Below are 16,308 nucleotides of genomic sequence, written 5' to 3' on the forward strand. Positions count from 1 at the left end.
TTCACTTTACAAAACATTTGCTAAAGCTTGAACTTGTTATTATGTAAAATAAAATTAAGTGCGACAACATTCATATTGCAAGTTATAAAATTAATATATATTCACTTAAAATAAGTGCTTTAGGCGACAATGTAATTATTTAAACTTCGAGGGGAAGTTTCAAAATACAAACTTTCTCCAGTTACTCACTAGATCAATCACATGACTAATGTGAATTTGAGTCATAAATTATGACATAAGCATGGGTAAGAACCACCTCCTTTATACAAAGTAATAAGGAGAGTTTGTAAACTGTTGAAAACACCCAAGCCACTGGACGAGCCAAGCCGGTCAATTTGGCTAGTTTGAAATCCATAAGATTGGTGTTTAGCTGTTTTAATAGTTCAGCCTTATTTGAACTTGAAACTAGTCTTGTAAACTGGAATGATCGTTAAATTTTAATTATCTGACTTTTTTTTTACTTTTAAATATTAAAGTTACGCATATGTAAACATCAAACCTAGATGAAAAGGAATAAAAGACCAATAAATCAAAGGCAACCTAAATCATAGTGAAAAGGTACATGTAAACACATAAATTAAAAGAATAAAAATTAAGACACTTTTGTCAAAATAAGTATAAATCAGAAAAAAATGAGAATACTGTTTTTGTCTTTTTGAGCATCCATGATTTTAAGTAAAGAATTATGCCCATGAGATCTTTTCCTTCTTTTCTCATCCAAAAGAAATCCTACTAATTAAAAAAAAAAACCAAATCAAAACCATGAATGTGTAGATTTTTATACCTCCCCTTGATCATAATAACTAGCTGAAAAAGAATAAAATTAAACACAAAATAAATTAAATGTATAATATTAATCAAGGGGAACTTGTGTTCACAACTCTTACAAATGTAAATTAAAAAAGTCATCCTCATTTCAAGCAAAGAATCATTCTCTTGAGATCTTTTCCTTCTTTAATAAAATAAAATTAAAATAAAAATCCTAAAGCTAAAACACAAATCAAAACTATGAATGTACAGATTTAGCTTTCCCTTGATCATAACCATAATACCAAAGATACCATTTAACAAACTTCTTCAACCCGATCGCCAAATCGGTCGTCGGCTTATACCCGAGCTCCCTAGCCAAACTTATATTCGCGTGCGTAAACGGAACATCCCCGTTTCCAGGCATGTCCACCACATTCTTTTTCGCCTTCATTTTCAAATTCTTCTCCAATATCCCAACCAACGCTGGCACTGTCACGGGCGAAGTATTCCCCAAATTAAAAATCCGGTACGGGGCGGGCCCACGCTTCTTCCCACCCGACCCGGTACTTTTCCCCGCGGTATCCAACGACCCCACACACCCTTTCACAATATCATCAATATACGTAAAATCCCGCGCCAAGTCAACCCCACCTTTCCCTCGGTACACTGTTATCGGTTTACCCTGTAAAATATTCCTCGTAAACGAAAAATACGCCATGTCAGGCCGGCCCCACGGCCCGTAAACCGTGAAAAACCTCAACCCGGTTATCGACAACCCGTAAATATGATTATAAGTATGCGTGATCTCCTCCCCCGCTTTCTTCGTTGCCGCGTACAACGAAGCGGGTTGGTCCGTCCTATCCGACTCCGAAAACGGGACCTTCTCGTTCAACCCGTAAACCGAACTCGAACTCGCCCACACGACCGCGGGTTGCGGGTTCGCTTGCTTACATTGTTCAAGTAATGTCACCAAACCCGCTATATTACTATGCACATAAGAATTAGGGTTTTCCATGGCGTATCGTACGCCCGCCTGCGTGCATCACGTGCGTAAACTCCACAATTTCAAACAGCTTTGCTAACATACGCCGGTCATTAATATCCGCCTCAACAATAAAGATTCCCTTAGATTCCAGCATATTCCGGCGAGACCATTTCAAATTCCGGTCATAATAATCGTTAAAGTTATCAATTCCGACGACGCCGTCACCTCGTTTCTTCAACGCAAGTGCCACGTGTGATCCAACGAACCCGCCGGCGCCGGTGATCAGAACCGTCAACCCGTGTTTCCGGCGAATCTGCGCCGACGAGATAACCTTTTTCTCCAAGTGGGCCCCACGGGACAAGTACTTGTTACCGGAGGCTAAGAAGCTCAAATACGACGCCGTTAAGGCGATTAAGAACAAAGCCCATAAGAACATGGTGCTGGTGGAAGCGAAACACCGGTGGAAAGTCCGGCGATCGGACTTGATCTTGCCCGGAGTTGACGGTAGCAGCTGATCTTCCATTGTTGGTGAAATTGAGAACTGGGTTTTGCAATTGAGGTGTTAAATTGCAGGAAAGTGGGTTCAATTTTGGAAATTGAAGGTAGGATCGAATTAGGGTTTTGGAGCGTACCTGAGGGAAGAAGAAGATGGGGTTGAGATTATATAGGGGGGTGTACGCGTGAACGGGTCGCCAGCTCGAAGACAGAGGGAATTTAGAGGGAGTGAAATTGTAAATTAATATTATTATTATTATTGTTATTATTAAAGTTAAAATAAATGAATATTATATTAGGAGAAACTAACAGCTAATAAGAGGTGTTAAATTCAGTGGACTGTGGTACCCATGATTTATTAAAATAGTAATAATGTTAATATAATGAATAATAATATTAAATTCTTTTAAGAAAAAATGCGACTTTTTTTGTGTTTAGGTCGCCGCACTTCTTAAATTGAAAGCTATGTTGTCATGTTCTGACTAGACTATGTTTTTTATTGGGTTTATGTTAGCTACCACTTGACAGTCATTGTGATACCATAAGAGTATAACTTTATTGCATAACACAAGGTGTGACAAAAAACCGAGTGAGCTTAAAATTTAAACTGACAACCTTATAAAGTATAGCTCAAATTTTTCATTGTTATAATCTAAAAAGAACGACACAATTAGAGATTGAACTTAAGTGTCCATTGAACAACCTAACAATTTTTACCACTAGATCAATGTGATGGATTTAAGAATAATATTAAGTAATGAATTGGAAAGTGTATATTGATCATAAATTTTATTTTTGAAAAATAAGCAATTTCACACCAGTGTAAAGATGCGGTGATACTATTAGGGAAAAAAATTAATTGAATGTTTTATCAGTATACGCGGTTGAATTTACTTGGATATTAAATGAGTATAGTTAGTAAAGAATTGAAATATGTTGCTTAAGGCAATGTATTTGTAGTTTTTTCTTTTTCATAAAGATATTGGTATATGAAATTTTACTAATAGTTTTGGTATTAGCATAAAACTAATTGTAAAGACCAGTGTTGCGTATCGTCGGTAAAAGTTAGTATTTACATATTAGATGTCTAGTTTAATTGAAACCTAAATTTGACGTAGATGACAACAAAATCCAACTAAGCATGAAATTGACAAAATGGGGATCAACTTAACATGAAAAAAGGGCAAATACCATAAAAAACCAACATACTTTCTGTTTTTTCTCATAAAAGTCCCTCAACAATTTTTTGTACATAAAAGTTACTGTACATGCTAATTTTGAACATAATCGTGAAGAAAAATAATCTAACTTTCTAATTATTTGGGGCTGATTATTTTTCATCAATAATACGAAACTAGGACACTCCTTGTTAAGTTGTCATAATTGGTAGCACTCTTTGTTTACTTTCAAGTAGAAGTCAACTGAAAAAAAAAAGAGATAAATATATATATAGTCCATGGAACTCAGCAAGAGATTTTGTGGACTAACAGCTTAAAAATAAAAATGATAGAAATGTTAGATGAAATTAAATTGTGGGCAGTGACATATATAATATAAATTATAGTTAAACTAGGTTAAACCGATGTCGTTTTTACTTTTATAAGACTAAACATAAATAGCTAAATACTTCAAAAAAAAATACATTCAAATTATACGGTTCAGTCCGGTTTTATACGGCCAGTTTTTGGTATAAAATGTAAATCAAACCGAAACCGTTCATTAAGGTTTGAGATTTTATAAACCAACCGACTGAAATTTAGGAAAAAACCGACCACAAAACCAAACCTATGATCGGTTTCGACGGTTTTAAATCGAAGCGTGAACACCCCTAACGATAATTAATTTCCTTTTAAGTTGTTTAATTTTTTTTCACTATTGTGTTCAAAATTAGCATGTACAGTGACTTTTATGTGCAAAAAATTGTTGGGTGACTTTTATGAGAAAAAACAGTAAGTATGTTGGTTTTTTATGGTATTTGCCCCATGAAAAAATAAAGGAAGTAACAGTTTCTTAACTCAGATGTACGTAACAATCAAATCCCTTACTAATAAGCATGAAATTGATCAAAATAATTAAAAAAAATAAAAAAGGTTGACTTGAAATGCATTATGGTTAGGTGGTGGTTTCTTGAAAATCTAATTGATCGTCTAAAATCGTCAAAATACATGTAAGTGCAAGTTACGCTACACAAAAGTGGAAAATTGAAATCAGTTTTTACCTGTTCGAAATTAGGAAAGTATACGCTAGGGAAGAAAGTGGATGGAGCATGGTATATGCCTACGGGTGATGGAGCGGCCGAGCGGGGCACTAAACTGTCGCAAGCAGAGTGGGAAGAGCAGCAGAAGGATATATTGGATGTTGTTTAAGGTGATGGGGCATCGGAAAATAGGATTCGTTGCTGTTGGAATATGTAAATTGGGAGGAAGAAAATTATGATGATAATCTTCTGGCCCTAGTGTTTCATCCACCTAAAATCAGGTAACCAATCGAGTCTTTAAATTCGCCAAAAGATTTATAAAAAAGTTGTACTTAAAATACATAGCATGTCATTGTTTTTTTAGTAATTTTCAATGTAAATAATACAATGAGTTTAAATTTTGACAAAAATATACAAATTTAAAAAGTATGCAAAAACAAAGCAGTTAGTTTAGGAGCTTACTAAGTTAACCCGGCGTATATTATTTCACCACACTCTATAACTCCTTTGGATGTTTTCCTCACTCCAAAATTATGTATTGGAGTTCTAAAACTTCATAAATTTCGTGTTCCATACATGTGTTCAACTTCCTAATTCCATCTCGTATGATTCACATAAGTTCATATAAACCAAAAAATAATTAGTATATGTTTGCCTTGGTGACCTTCATATTGAACACTACTTTTTGGTTGTACTTCCCGGACGGAAGAAGGAAAGGTGACCCAGGGTTATACAATGGTAATATACACGTGAGCAAGTCAATAGAATGAAACAGTTGATGTGGTAATACTAATGGTCTTTTAGCCTAATAGCATCTTCATCAAAGTAGTACTGAGTTAAAGTCTCACAAATTAGCCAATATATAATTCTAGGAGTGTATTTCAAAAGTTACCCGTGGTTTCCAACTTTCCGTTAAAAAGGGAAAAGTAATGTTTTTTTTTTGTTTTTTCTTAGGATGAAAAATGTAGCATTCACGTGGTTATAAACTTATAATTGAGAATGGTTCCAATTTGGAAAAAGAAAACAATATATCGGCTAGAAATGAGGCAACCGACATTTGTCTGCAAGTCCAACTTTGGGCGGTCATATATATATTTTTTTATATTTATTTTTATTTTAAACTTAATAGTATAATGCATACTAGGTTAGATCCCGTATTACACACAGGTGGAAATATATAAAACTTCATATATATATATATATATATATATATATATATATATATATATATATATATAGGGATGGGCTCGGTACCGTACCGGTACTGACCAGTACTGGTACCGAAAATACCGATCCCGAAAATCGCTAATTCTTGGTACCGGTACCGAAATATTCGGTTCGGTACCGGTATTTAAGGTAAAATTCGGAAAATACCGGTACCGTACCGATCCCGAAAACTCAAAACCTTGGTACCGATTCGATACCGACGGTACCAAATTGGTACCGATTTCGGTACCGGTACCGGTTCGGTACCATACCGATTTTTTCTCATCCCTATATATATGTGTGTGTGTGTGTTATACTTTTTATTATTTTAATGAATTGTAAACGGCAGATGATCTAACATTATTAATAACAATTTAAAAATCCATTGAATAAAAAAGAGATAAATAACAATTTAAAACATATTTCTAGCTTATACCATGTAATAAAAAAAGATATTAATTAAAACTTCATCATGTACTGAAATCATATGTTGTAAGCTATGAATCGTAAATATGTAGATGTTGTAACATAAGTTGTGTGCTATAAAAACTATTTTTATTGAAATTAAAAACATATATGTACACAACATAAAGAATACTACAAATATGAATATAATAATAAGCTATAACAATTATAATTTTGATTAAACCGTTTAATAAAGCAACAATAAAATTCAAACTTCGTGACTTAAAACACCATTTCAATCCAAACATCCATACATATAGTCCAAACGTTCATAAATAATTTCCCGAAATTCAAATAAATAAATAAAATAAAATAACAAAGTCTTAAAATTTTAGAAAATAACAATGAAGACAATTAATTGCCCTTGTTACTTAATAAATGGAGATTATAACCATTTATTTTGAAACATTCTCTAACTTAGGAGTTAATGTTTAAAATTAAATTATTTATTAGATAGATAATTTATTTATAGAAATTGTATGCTTGGCATCATATATGGATAGCCTAGTTAAATGACATGTGATAAAGATATGTTACTTTAATAGTATAGTAAGATTTCTTATTTCAGCACAATAATATTGTAATTGATATATAATTTTATTTTATATTTTAATTCCAAAAGTCTAACTTAGATGAAACAATTGGAAGTTATTTTTGCATAAATATATAAAAACTGTATTTTGTTTTAATATAATAGCTTTTTTTCTATAAAGTTAAGCATTAAGAATTTTTGTAGGTATAGTTGGTGTTTCATATCTTATAGTGACCGTTGTAAGTTAGCCTTTATTAGGGATTTTGGTAATATAGCTCTAATAGTTTTGTTTAAAATGCTTATACCATTAAAAGTTATCATTTTCTAATCAATATATACCACTTATACTGATATTTTTTTATCTAAACTCCAAAATACTATTTTTGCATATAAATTATTGTTATTTATATTCATAAATTTAAAGCACGAAACTTTTAAGCTGGTTTACTACATGTAAGAGGGATAAAATGGTTTGGAAAGAACTTGGATGGGATGAGCTAGAAGAGAGGAATAAAGGTTGAGGACAGGATAAGGGAAGTGTATCAAACATATTTAATTTTACACTGAGCATGAAAAGCTTTAGCCAATTCCGAGTCTGAACTAGGGGCATGAGCGGCATAGTTTTGAAGTTGACGGCACTTGTCGGCAGTGTGTCCATATTTTTGGCATAGTTGGCATGTAGGACGACGACCACGTGCTCTGCCACCATGATATGGTTGGCCCCCACGACCACGACTAGTGTTGGATTGTTTTTGTTGGGCATTAAAGGCAACAGAATGTGTGACAGATCCATGTAAAGACTGAAGGAACAATTCATGTCCTTTGGCTTGGGCAATGAGATCACGGAAGTTAGGGGCTGGTCTTGTAGTTCGAATGGCGATGGAAAAATTTTCAAACGACACTCCAAGACCACATAAGAACCAATGGTTCTTTTCGGAATCAACTACCGATTGGCCAATGGTTGATAGTTGATCGCAAATGATTTTGAACCTTCTTGCAAAATCAGTTACGGTAGCTGTACCTTTAGACATTTGGCGAAGTTGATCACGAAGGTTTTGGACTCGTTCAGCCGACGAGTTGCTATACGCATCCTCAAGAGCATCACAGATTTGCTTAGTGGTGCGGTGTAACATCTCGGATTTTCCAAACCCGTATTCGTGTACATATACCCCGACCCGAAACATTTTTATATCGTTGTTGTTAATAAAAAAAATCAAATAATTATAAATATTTAAGTTTTCATATATTCACTTTAGGCCTCGTACTTTAAATAATGTTTAAATCCTATTTATTTCTTCAAAAGTTCAATAATTGATCATTAATCAAACCATAGGGACTAAATCTGTCAAAAAATGAAACTAGTACCCCATGCACCTGGGGCGCCGCGCGACGGGGAAGCCCCTTGGTGGTCGCGTAGCGCGGTGGCGGGTCTGCTCAGTTTGTTTACGAAATCTCGTTTCCTAACTCGTTTAAAGTATAAAATCATGTATATTAGGAATGTTTGAGAGAATTAAGGTCCAAGTAATCATAATATAACTAAAATACAATTCCTAAATCGTTTATTACAGACCAAGATCAAATCTTTATGAATATTTCGACGATTCTTTTCTTAAAATCATATTTACTTGCTTAAACGGGCCAAAAAGTCATAAATAGTTCGATTTAGTTTTTCTTATATAAACAAACCTTAAACCTCTGCCATAAAACTTTACATAAACCCTAATAAGCAGCCCTCAGCCGTCGTTAACCTCTGCCATCTCGAATCCTCTCGGTTTTTGGTGTTTTGTTGAAGAACCGTTCATAACAAGGTTGACTTTGCAAGTCCAAGGACCGTTGACTCGATATATCTCTTTGTTCGTTCACTTTCCGGGTAAGTTGTAAACTGATTTTCGTTCATAAACATTCCCTAGTCGATAAAATTCAATCAATTTCTGAGATTGAAGGGTATTGACTGGTCAATTGCTTTAAAACCCGATAAAGGGTAAAACAGTCAACAACTTTGACTTATCCTTTTCTCACACTTCTAGTCGGATTCAACGTTCCGTCCAGAAGACTTTTATTCTCGTAACAAAATTTTAAGACTACTGACCAAAACCCGACTCCCGATTCGCTGTTCTGATTCTGGTCAGCACCAGCTCGCTTAAATCTTAAATATAACATAACTTGAGTTCTAAACATTCGTTTGGATTGATTCTAGCGGTAACGAGTTCATTTTTAATTGTATTATCATATCTCACAGATTCATATTCTGATCATTTATAACCTTTGACCTGTAGTGGACGACTCGCTTATTCTATAGCTTGTTTAATCGCATTTATTAATCGCTTATCATTGATCTAAGGTGAGTTTGATCATTCCTCTTTTTATACACTGTTTTCAAATGTTTTGGGGACATATGCGTACTTACTCATATTTTCTATTCTATATATACACAAAATCGCAAACATAATCATTGTGTGAATATCAGTTGAATGTTATTTGCTAATTACTACATGTTTAATTGTTTACTTGACAACATTTGGAGATTCTCATTAGTATGATCATACGACTGTCTTAATAACCGAAGCCCGATTCGCTTGGCAAAGGTAAACCGATAATTTTAGTTATTGTAATCGATGCCCGATTCGCTTGGCAACGATTCATTGGCACACTAGCGCGATTTGGTTGTATACATGTTTTGTTATGATTTGATTGATTATTATCACAGAGTTGGTTTGCGCATTTATCACTTATCATTTATCAATTATCTATTTATATATATTATTATTTGTTGTGTCAAAATTGGTGATCATCTCACTCAACATATGTTGTTGACAAACTCCATTTTCTACGCATATTCAGGTTGCTTGTATTGAAGATTGAAGTTTTGACACGTAGACAAGACCTTAGGATATAACCAAGATAATCGTTATTTGAGCTCATATTTATGTATTTGAATTGTTTGTTATATTTGGATATTGTGTGTATTATTTGAATAAAATAATTAATTAGATATTGTCATTTATATATATGATAGTATCTTCGAGCTGTGAGCAATCGGATCACGCCCCGACATTTCCGCCTTAGGTTGGGGTGTGACATGCGGAGCCCAATGATTTCAAAGAACGCCTCTTCAGTTAACGAGGATTGAATCAATATGACAACCCTTTGATCGACTGAAACCCATGCAGAATACTCAGGATTAGGGATGGATTTGCCATCAGATGTGGCAACTACATCTGGAATATCAGCAGCGCCAATTATGTGTTGTAACAGATTATGATATGCAAGAACGGGTAGAACTTGATCCTTCCACATTAGATAATTAGTGGGAGAGAGTCGCATAGTGGCCATATGCATCATGGAGTTCATAGAGAGGATGAAGACAAAATACTATTTGACGATGCAACAAAGAAGAGTGTCATAGAGCAGACGGGAGACATAATGTTAGAGAGCATGAGCACTACTACAACATATCTGGACTAGGATACAAGAGGAGCATATCTGGACTAGGATACAAGAGGAGCGAGACACATTCCCTCTTCTACCCTAACAATTTTAGGCTAGAGGCATCTACCCTAATGGTTCATCACACAAAAGAGTATAAAACAAGGGGACTTTGTTTTGTTAACAAAACTTCATAACAAACATTTACCAATTATTTATAGAGTGCCTTTAGTTTAGTTTCTTACCAAATTAAGCAGTTAGGATCTATTAATATCAATGATCTCTAACTTGTTTTTAGAGCTTTTATGTACAACATTCATGAACTTCCAAATAAATCTATATACCTTTCCAAATAGATTTATAGTCTTTTTAAATGATATTCAATCTTACATGTATATTTATCTTCCTAGTATGTCATTTTGATTAATACTTTAGATTCTTCATCAGAAATCTTGAGATTAAATATACAAATTCAATTATTATATAGAACAGTAAGTAAAAGCAGTAGCGGATCTATGATTTTTTTCCAATGGGTTCATTTTTTTAAATGCTCTAATTTTATATGATCGGTCATAAAAAATTTCGGGTCGATTCAACGGTTTGGGTCGGGTAAGGTTCATTACATAACATAAATACGATATATTAACAAAAAAACAAACAAACAAACATCGTCATAGAAAGGATAACATACATAATAAAGATACGATTGTCTTTTTAAAATTAAAAAAAAAAAAGAACTTATAGTTTTTCTCTACGAGTTTTCATCTTTTGGAAACGTTGCATCACATCTTCAATCGAAACTTGTTGAAGGAACTCTCTTTCAGTGTAACAAATACAAGCATCGTTCAAGAATCCATCACCCCTCCTATTACGCAATTCCGTCTTCAAATGCTTCATTGAAGAAAAACTTCTTTCAACACTCGTCATTGCAACCGGTAAAACTAACGATAACTTTATTAAACGATAGACCAACGGGAAATCGATGTGTTTTCTTGTTTCCACCATCTTTTTTGGCAAGCTCACTTACCCCATTCAAGCTGTCAAAGCGTGTATCTTCTTTCACATTAGCAATGTAGGTGCCGAGTTCATAGATAAACTTGTCTTTTTCATCAAAATTAAAATCACATGGATACATCTCGGCCAACTTTAGAAAATTTAGTTTATCAAAGGCTCCAAAATTAAGACACGGGCTCAAAGAACTCATATAAGTAAGCAAGTTAGTAGTTACCTCGTTAAAACGGTTACCAAGCTCTTGAATTTGCATATCGAGAACCGTGTTAAAATTGTTAACCACATAATGGTGACGATTAGTGATGCCGGTCTTTTTTCTTCGATTTTTCGGGTCAACATAAGCGGCTTCCATGTTAACCATTTCAATATCATACTTGTCACAAAAGGATGTGACATCTATCAAAAGCGAGTCAAAACCTTCATGTCGATAGGTTTGTAATTCTTCTTTAGTAGTTTTGACTAGCTTAACCGCATTCAATATATCTTGATCTTTTCTTGAAGTGCTTCACACAATGTGTTAGTAACACCCAAAATGTGCTTCATCAAATGTAGATGTAAGGTAATGAATAATTGATTGCCTTCTCTCATTTACAATGGACAATATATAACCATACAAGTGAATCTCCTATTTTTGGAGATTGATATTATGCTAATCACTAATTTACATTGCCATATACGTATGCATGATTTTAGGTGTCTATTACACCCCCGCAGTCGAAGCGGGAGGCACACGTATGCTTAGACTGTTCCGAAAATCGTCGAATAGAACCCGAGGAAGACCCTTGGTAAAGATGTCTGCAATCTGAAAGCGGGACGGCATGTGTAGGATTCGGACCAGCCCTTTTTGAACGTGCTCCCTGACAAAGTGAATGTCGAGCTCGATGTGCTTTGTTCGCTGATGTTGAACCGGGTTTCCAGATAAGTAAATGGCGCTGACATTGTCGCAGTAAACTAGTGAGGCTTTATTCAGAGGACGATGTAGCTCAAGGAGAAGGTTTCGCAACCAGCATATCTCTGCAACTACGTTGGCAACGCCGCGGTATTCCGCCTCGGCACTCGAACGAGAAACAGTATATTGCCTTTTAGAGGACCATGATATCAAGTTATCTCCTACATAGACACAATACCCGGATGTGGAGCGGCGAGTGTCGGGGCAGCCTGCCCAATCAGCGTCTGTGTAGGCACGGATGAAGAGATCCGAGGAGGAGCGAAGATGAAGACCGTACTCAGCCGTGCCTTGTAAATACCGGATGATACGTTTAAGAGAGTTCCAGTGAGATATGCAAGGGGAGTGCATGTGCATACATATTTGCTGAACCGCGTATGCAATGTCGGGTCTCGTGAAAGTTAGGTACTGTAATGCTCCGGCCAAGCTTCTGTACGTGGTAGGGTCATCAAACTGCGAGTCCGGTTCACTACCCAATTTACTTTGTGTATCTACCGGCGTCGCTGCAGGTTTGCACAAGTCCATACCAGCTCGATGAATGATGTCTTTTGTGTACGCATGTTGAGACAAAAAAAGTGAGTTTCCTGTTCTAGTGACCGATATGCCCAAAAAGTAGGATAAGGGCCCCAAATCTTTCATAGCGAATTCGCCTGCAAGAATACTCATGAGTTGTTGGCGCAGTCGGTCAGAGGAAGTGGTGAGAATGATATCGTCCACATAAATTAGTAGATAGGCAACATCATGGCCGTGGTGATAGATGAACAAAGAATTATCCGTTTTGCATTGAGTGAAACCATGTCGAATGACAAAATCGGTGAATCGTTGATACCAAGCCCTTGGAGCTTGTTTGAGGCCGTAGAGAGACTTCTTGAGGCGGCAAACATGATCAGGATAGTCCCGGTGGCGAAATCCCATTGGTTGGTACATGTATACGGTTTCCTGTAAGTGGCCGTGTAAGAAAGCATTTGTGACATCCAATTGGTGTATGGGCCATGATTTAGAGAGAGCCAGGTAAGAACAGTTCGGATAGTGGTGGGTTTGACTACCGGACTGAAGGTGTCACCACAATCAACTCCAACCTGTTGACTACGACTGTCGCATACCAGCCTTGCTTTGTAACGTTCTAAAGAGCCATTGGAACGAAACTTGTGTTTAAATAACCACATGCTATGAATAATGTTCATGTCAGGACGACGTGGTACTAGTTCCCAAGTATCATTTTTAATAAGTGCACTAAATTCTGTTTGCATGGCGTCATACCATTCAGTTGTGGACAAGGCAAGGTGGGGCGTTTTTGGGATTGGAACAAGGGAAGTGGTGTGAAGGTTAAATAGGTGTTTCGGTTTGGTGATACCGTCCATTGCTCTTGTTCGCATGGTACGGGGTGGTGGCTGTGAGTTCGAGGGGTGGGCTGAAGTAGTTTGGGCTGGAGAGGTGTGCGATTGGTCCGGCTGGAGTGGGCTGGAAGAGTTTGTAGGTGGGCCAGGGGATGAATGTGGGCTGAAGGCAGTGGAGGATGGGGTGGTTGGGCCGGATGGAGTTGGGCTAGAGGAGGCAGGGGGTTGGGCGTTGTTTGGGTCAGAGGGTTGGGATGTTTGTATAGAGTCCCATAACAGTGGGTTAAAGGGAGGGGTTAAAAAGTTGTAATTAGGGGTAGTAGTGGAATATTGGATGGAAAATGGATAAATGGATTCTTCGAATAATACATGTCGGGATATAAGAATATGATTGTTGAAAATGTCAAGGCATTTATATCCTCGATGGTTGGAGGGGTAGCCAAGAAAGACACAAGGTTTGGAGCGGTTTGTGAGTTTATTTATAGTGGAGGAGGAGGTGATGGGATAACATAGGCAACCGAATACGCAAAGATGTGTGTAGATTGGAAGAACATTGTAGAGAAGGGTGGTGGGGGATAGAAATTTGTGGTTTTTCTTAGGAAGAATATTTAGGAGGTAGGTGGCGGTTTCAAGAGCATGGTGCCAAAATGATGGAGGTAGGGAGGCTTGAGATAATATGGTACGAATCATGTTGTTAATGGTTCGTATTTTTCTCTCGGCTTTACCATTTTGGGATGAGGTGTGGGGACAAGAGAAACGAAATTGCATACCATTGGTGGAGCAAAATTGTTTAAAACTATTGTTGGTGTATTCGGTGCCATTATCACATTGGAATTGTTTAATTTTTCGCTCAAATTGGGTGTTGATAAGGTTGTAAAAATTGGTGAAAGTGGTGTAAACTTGTGATTTATTTGTTAGCGGATAGGTCCATAGAAAATCTGTTTTATCATCAAGAAATAATATATAATAGCGATGACCGCTTGTGCTTAAAACGGGGGAGGTCCACAAGTCACTATGAATGATATCAAAAGGAAGGTGAGTTTTATTCATGGAATCATAAAATGGGAGTTTAACACTTTTGCCAAAAACACATGATTGACAAAGCGTATTGTTTGGTTTACTAAAATTAATAGAAGAACTAGACTTTAATGAATGCAATAAAGAGGTGCCCGGGTGCCCAAGTTGTTGATGCCAACGGTCTTGAGTGATGCCAACTAATGCAGTGGGTTTGGTGGGATGCTTGATGAAGTTGGTGGTGAGGGGATACAGATCTCCCGAGCTATTGCATCGTAGGATAGGTTCCTTGGTCTTGAGATCCTTCACAAGAAAACCAAACGGGTCAAATTCAATGGAAATTAAATTGTCTGTCGTTAGGCGACGGACCGAGATGAGATTTTTAATTAGATTTGGAGCATAAAGGATGTTGTTCATTTTTAGTGGTGGGAAGGGTGGAGGTAACATTTTGTTGAAGTTGGTGATGTTTGTTTGCAAGAGCCACAACAACAAGTTGAAGTTGGTGAGCAAAACAATGAACAAAATATGCCGATGAATTTTCTTTCAAAATCAAAGCTTTCAAACCATTAAACTCACTGGACATGTTGCTTGCACCATCATATCCTTGGCCTCTAATCCTACTCAAACTCAAATTGTAGTGAGCAAATAATTCATCAATTGCCTTCTTAAGAGATAATACGGTTGTTTCCGTTACATGAACAAGGCCAACAAATCGCTCTTTCACAAATCCAAATTTATCAACATATCTCAATACCATAGCCATTTGTTCCTTTTTAGAAACATCCCTCGATTCATCAACTAATATGGAAAAGACATCATCACCAAGTTCATAAAATATCTTCTTTAATACTTCTGCTGCGAAACAATTACAAATCTCTTTTTGGATTGATGGAGCCGTCATTTGGTTATTTCTCGGAGCATTGCTTAATATAACTTTATCAATTTCTTCATTTACTACTCCAAATAATTTTAAAAGCTCTATGAAATGTCCTCTATAAAGAGATGTTTCCGACTCATCATGACCACGAAAAGATAACGCACCATTCAACAATCCTTTAGTAGCTATAACCGAAGCACTTAATCGAATTCTATATTTTTTTTTGTTTTTCTCAGTTTTTTTTATCAAGTGCCACATGTACAGATTGAGCTTGGTTAAGCAAGTCTTCCCCTTTTTACGTGCTTTGTCGTGTAAACTATTTCATTTACCGGCATGAGTTGTAAATCTTGAGATTCTATGCCAACACCGTACCCCTTCATTCACAAAAGCATCATTGTGTCCAATTTCCTTAAACAAGTAACAATATAAGCAATACAGTTTATCCATTTTGACACTATATTCCAACCAATTTCCATGATTTTGTGTTTACCAATCCTTATTAAAACGTCTTGCTTTACCACTAAAATTTGTTTGTGGAAACTCATGCTCTGTTGGTTGACATGGACCTCTAAGCAACTAAGTTCGTCTAATTTCATCTTTTTGACTTGGATGATAAGATGAAATTGGTTTCCTCTACGAAGGATCCCATGGAAGATCATCCAAATCTATTCTTGTGGGTTATTTACTACTTGAAGATGATGATTGAATGTTTGATGGTTCACTTGAGAAATATCTTTTAATATTCATAATGCCTACAAATCAAATTTAAACATCACTAATTTTCTAATTCAATTAAAAACTTCAACATACTCATTCTTTCTAATTGTAATTTCAATAAATAAACAAAAATAATTGAAGCAAAACAACACAATATTGAATATATCAAATACCTTACCTTGAAGACTAAAGTGAAGGAGAAATGGAGATTAGGAGAGATGGAGAGGAGGACGGCTGGTGAAAGAGTGACGGCCGGCGGCGCACGGAGGCGGACTGCCGAAGTTCAAGTGCTTGATGGTGGAATGTTGGGCAGTTAGGGTTTGCTATCTGCTTCGTGTGTCTGCTGTGCT

General features: G+C 36.1%; 2 protein-coding genes and 1 pseudogene across 2 annotated transcripts; all 3 read right to left on the bottom strand.

Moving 5' to 3' along the window:
* Positions 1-909: 909 nt before the first annotated feature.
* LOC143572586 (UDP-glucuronate 4-epimerase 1 pseudogene) lies at positions 910-2,333 on the bottom strand (annotated as a pseudogene).
* An 8,636-nt stretch (positions 2,334-10,969) lies between these two features.
* On the bottom strand, positions 10,970-11,428 carry LOC143572577 (uncharacterized). The gene has a single exon (XM_077057702.1). The coding sequence runs from the start codon at positions 11,426-11,428 to the stop codon at positions 10,970-10,972; it is 459 nt and encodes a 152-aa protein (XP_076913817.1).
* Positions 11,429-14,746: 3,318 nt separating this feature from the next.
* Positions 14,747-15,499, bottom strand: LOC143572579 (uncharacterized). Its single transcript, XM_077057703.1, has one exon. It carries the CDS (start codon positions 15,497-15,499, stop codon positions 14,747-14,749), a length of 753 nt encoding a protein of 250 aa, XP_076913818.1.
* Between the last annotated feature and the right edge of the window lie 809 nt (positions 15,500-16,308).

Source organism: Bidens hawaiensis, unplaced genomic scaffold (genome assembly GCF_021521415.1).
Source record: "Bidens hawaiensis isolate Kalapana, Puna unplaced genomic scaffold, B.hawaiensis_p1.1 tig00025975_1, whole genome shotgun sequence".
Taxonomy (NCBI): domain Eukaryota; kingdom Viridiplantae; phylum Streptophyta; class Magnoliopsida; order Asterales; family Asteraceae; genus Bidens; species Bidens hawaiensis.

Coding starts and splice junctions, on each gene's coding strand:
- LOC143572577 (XM_077057702.1), bottom strand. CDS start 11,428: ATGGTTAACATGGAAGCCGCTTATGTTGACCCGAAAAATCGAAGAAAA.
- LOC143572579 (XM_077057703.1), bottom strand. CDS start 15,499: ATGTGGCACTTGATAAAAAAAACTGAGAAAAACAAAAAAAAATATAGA.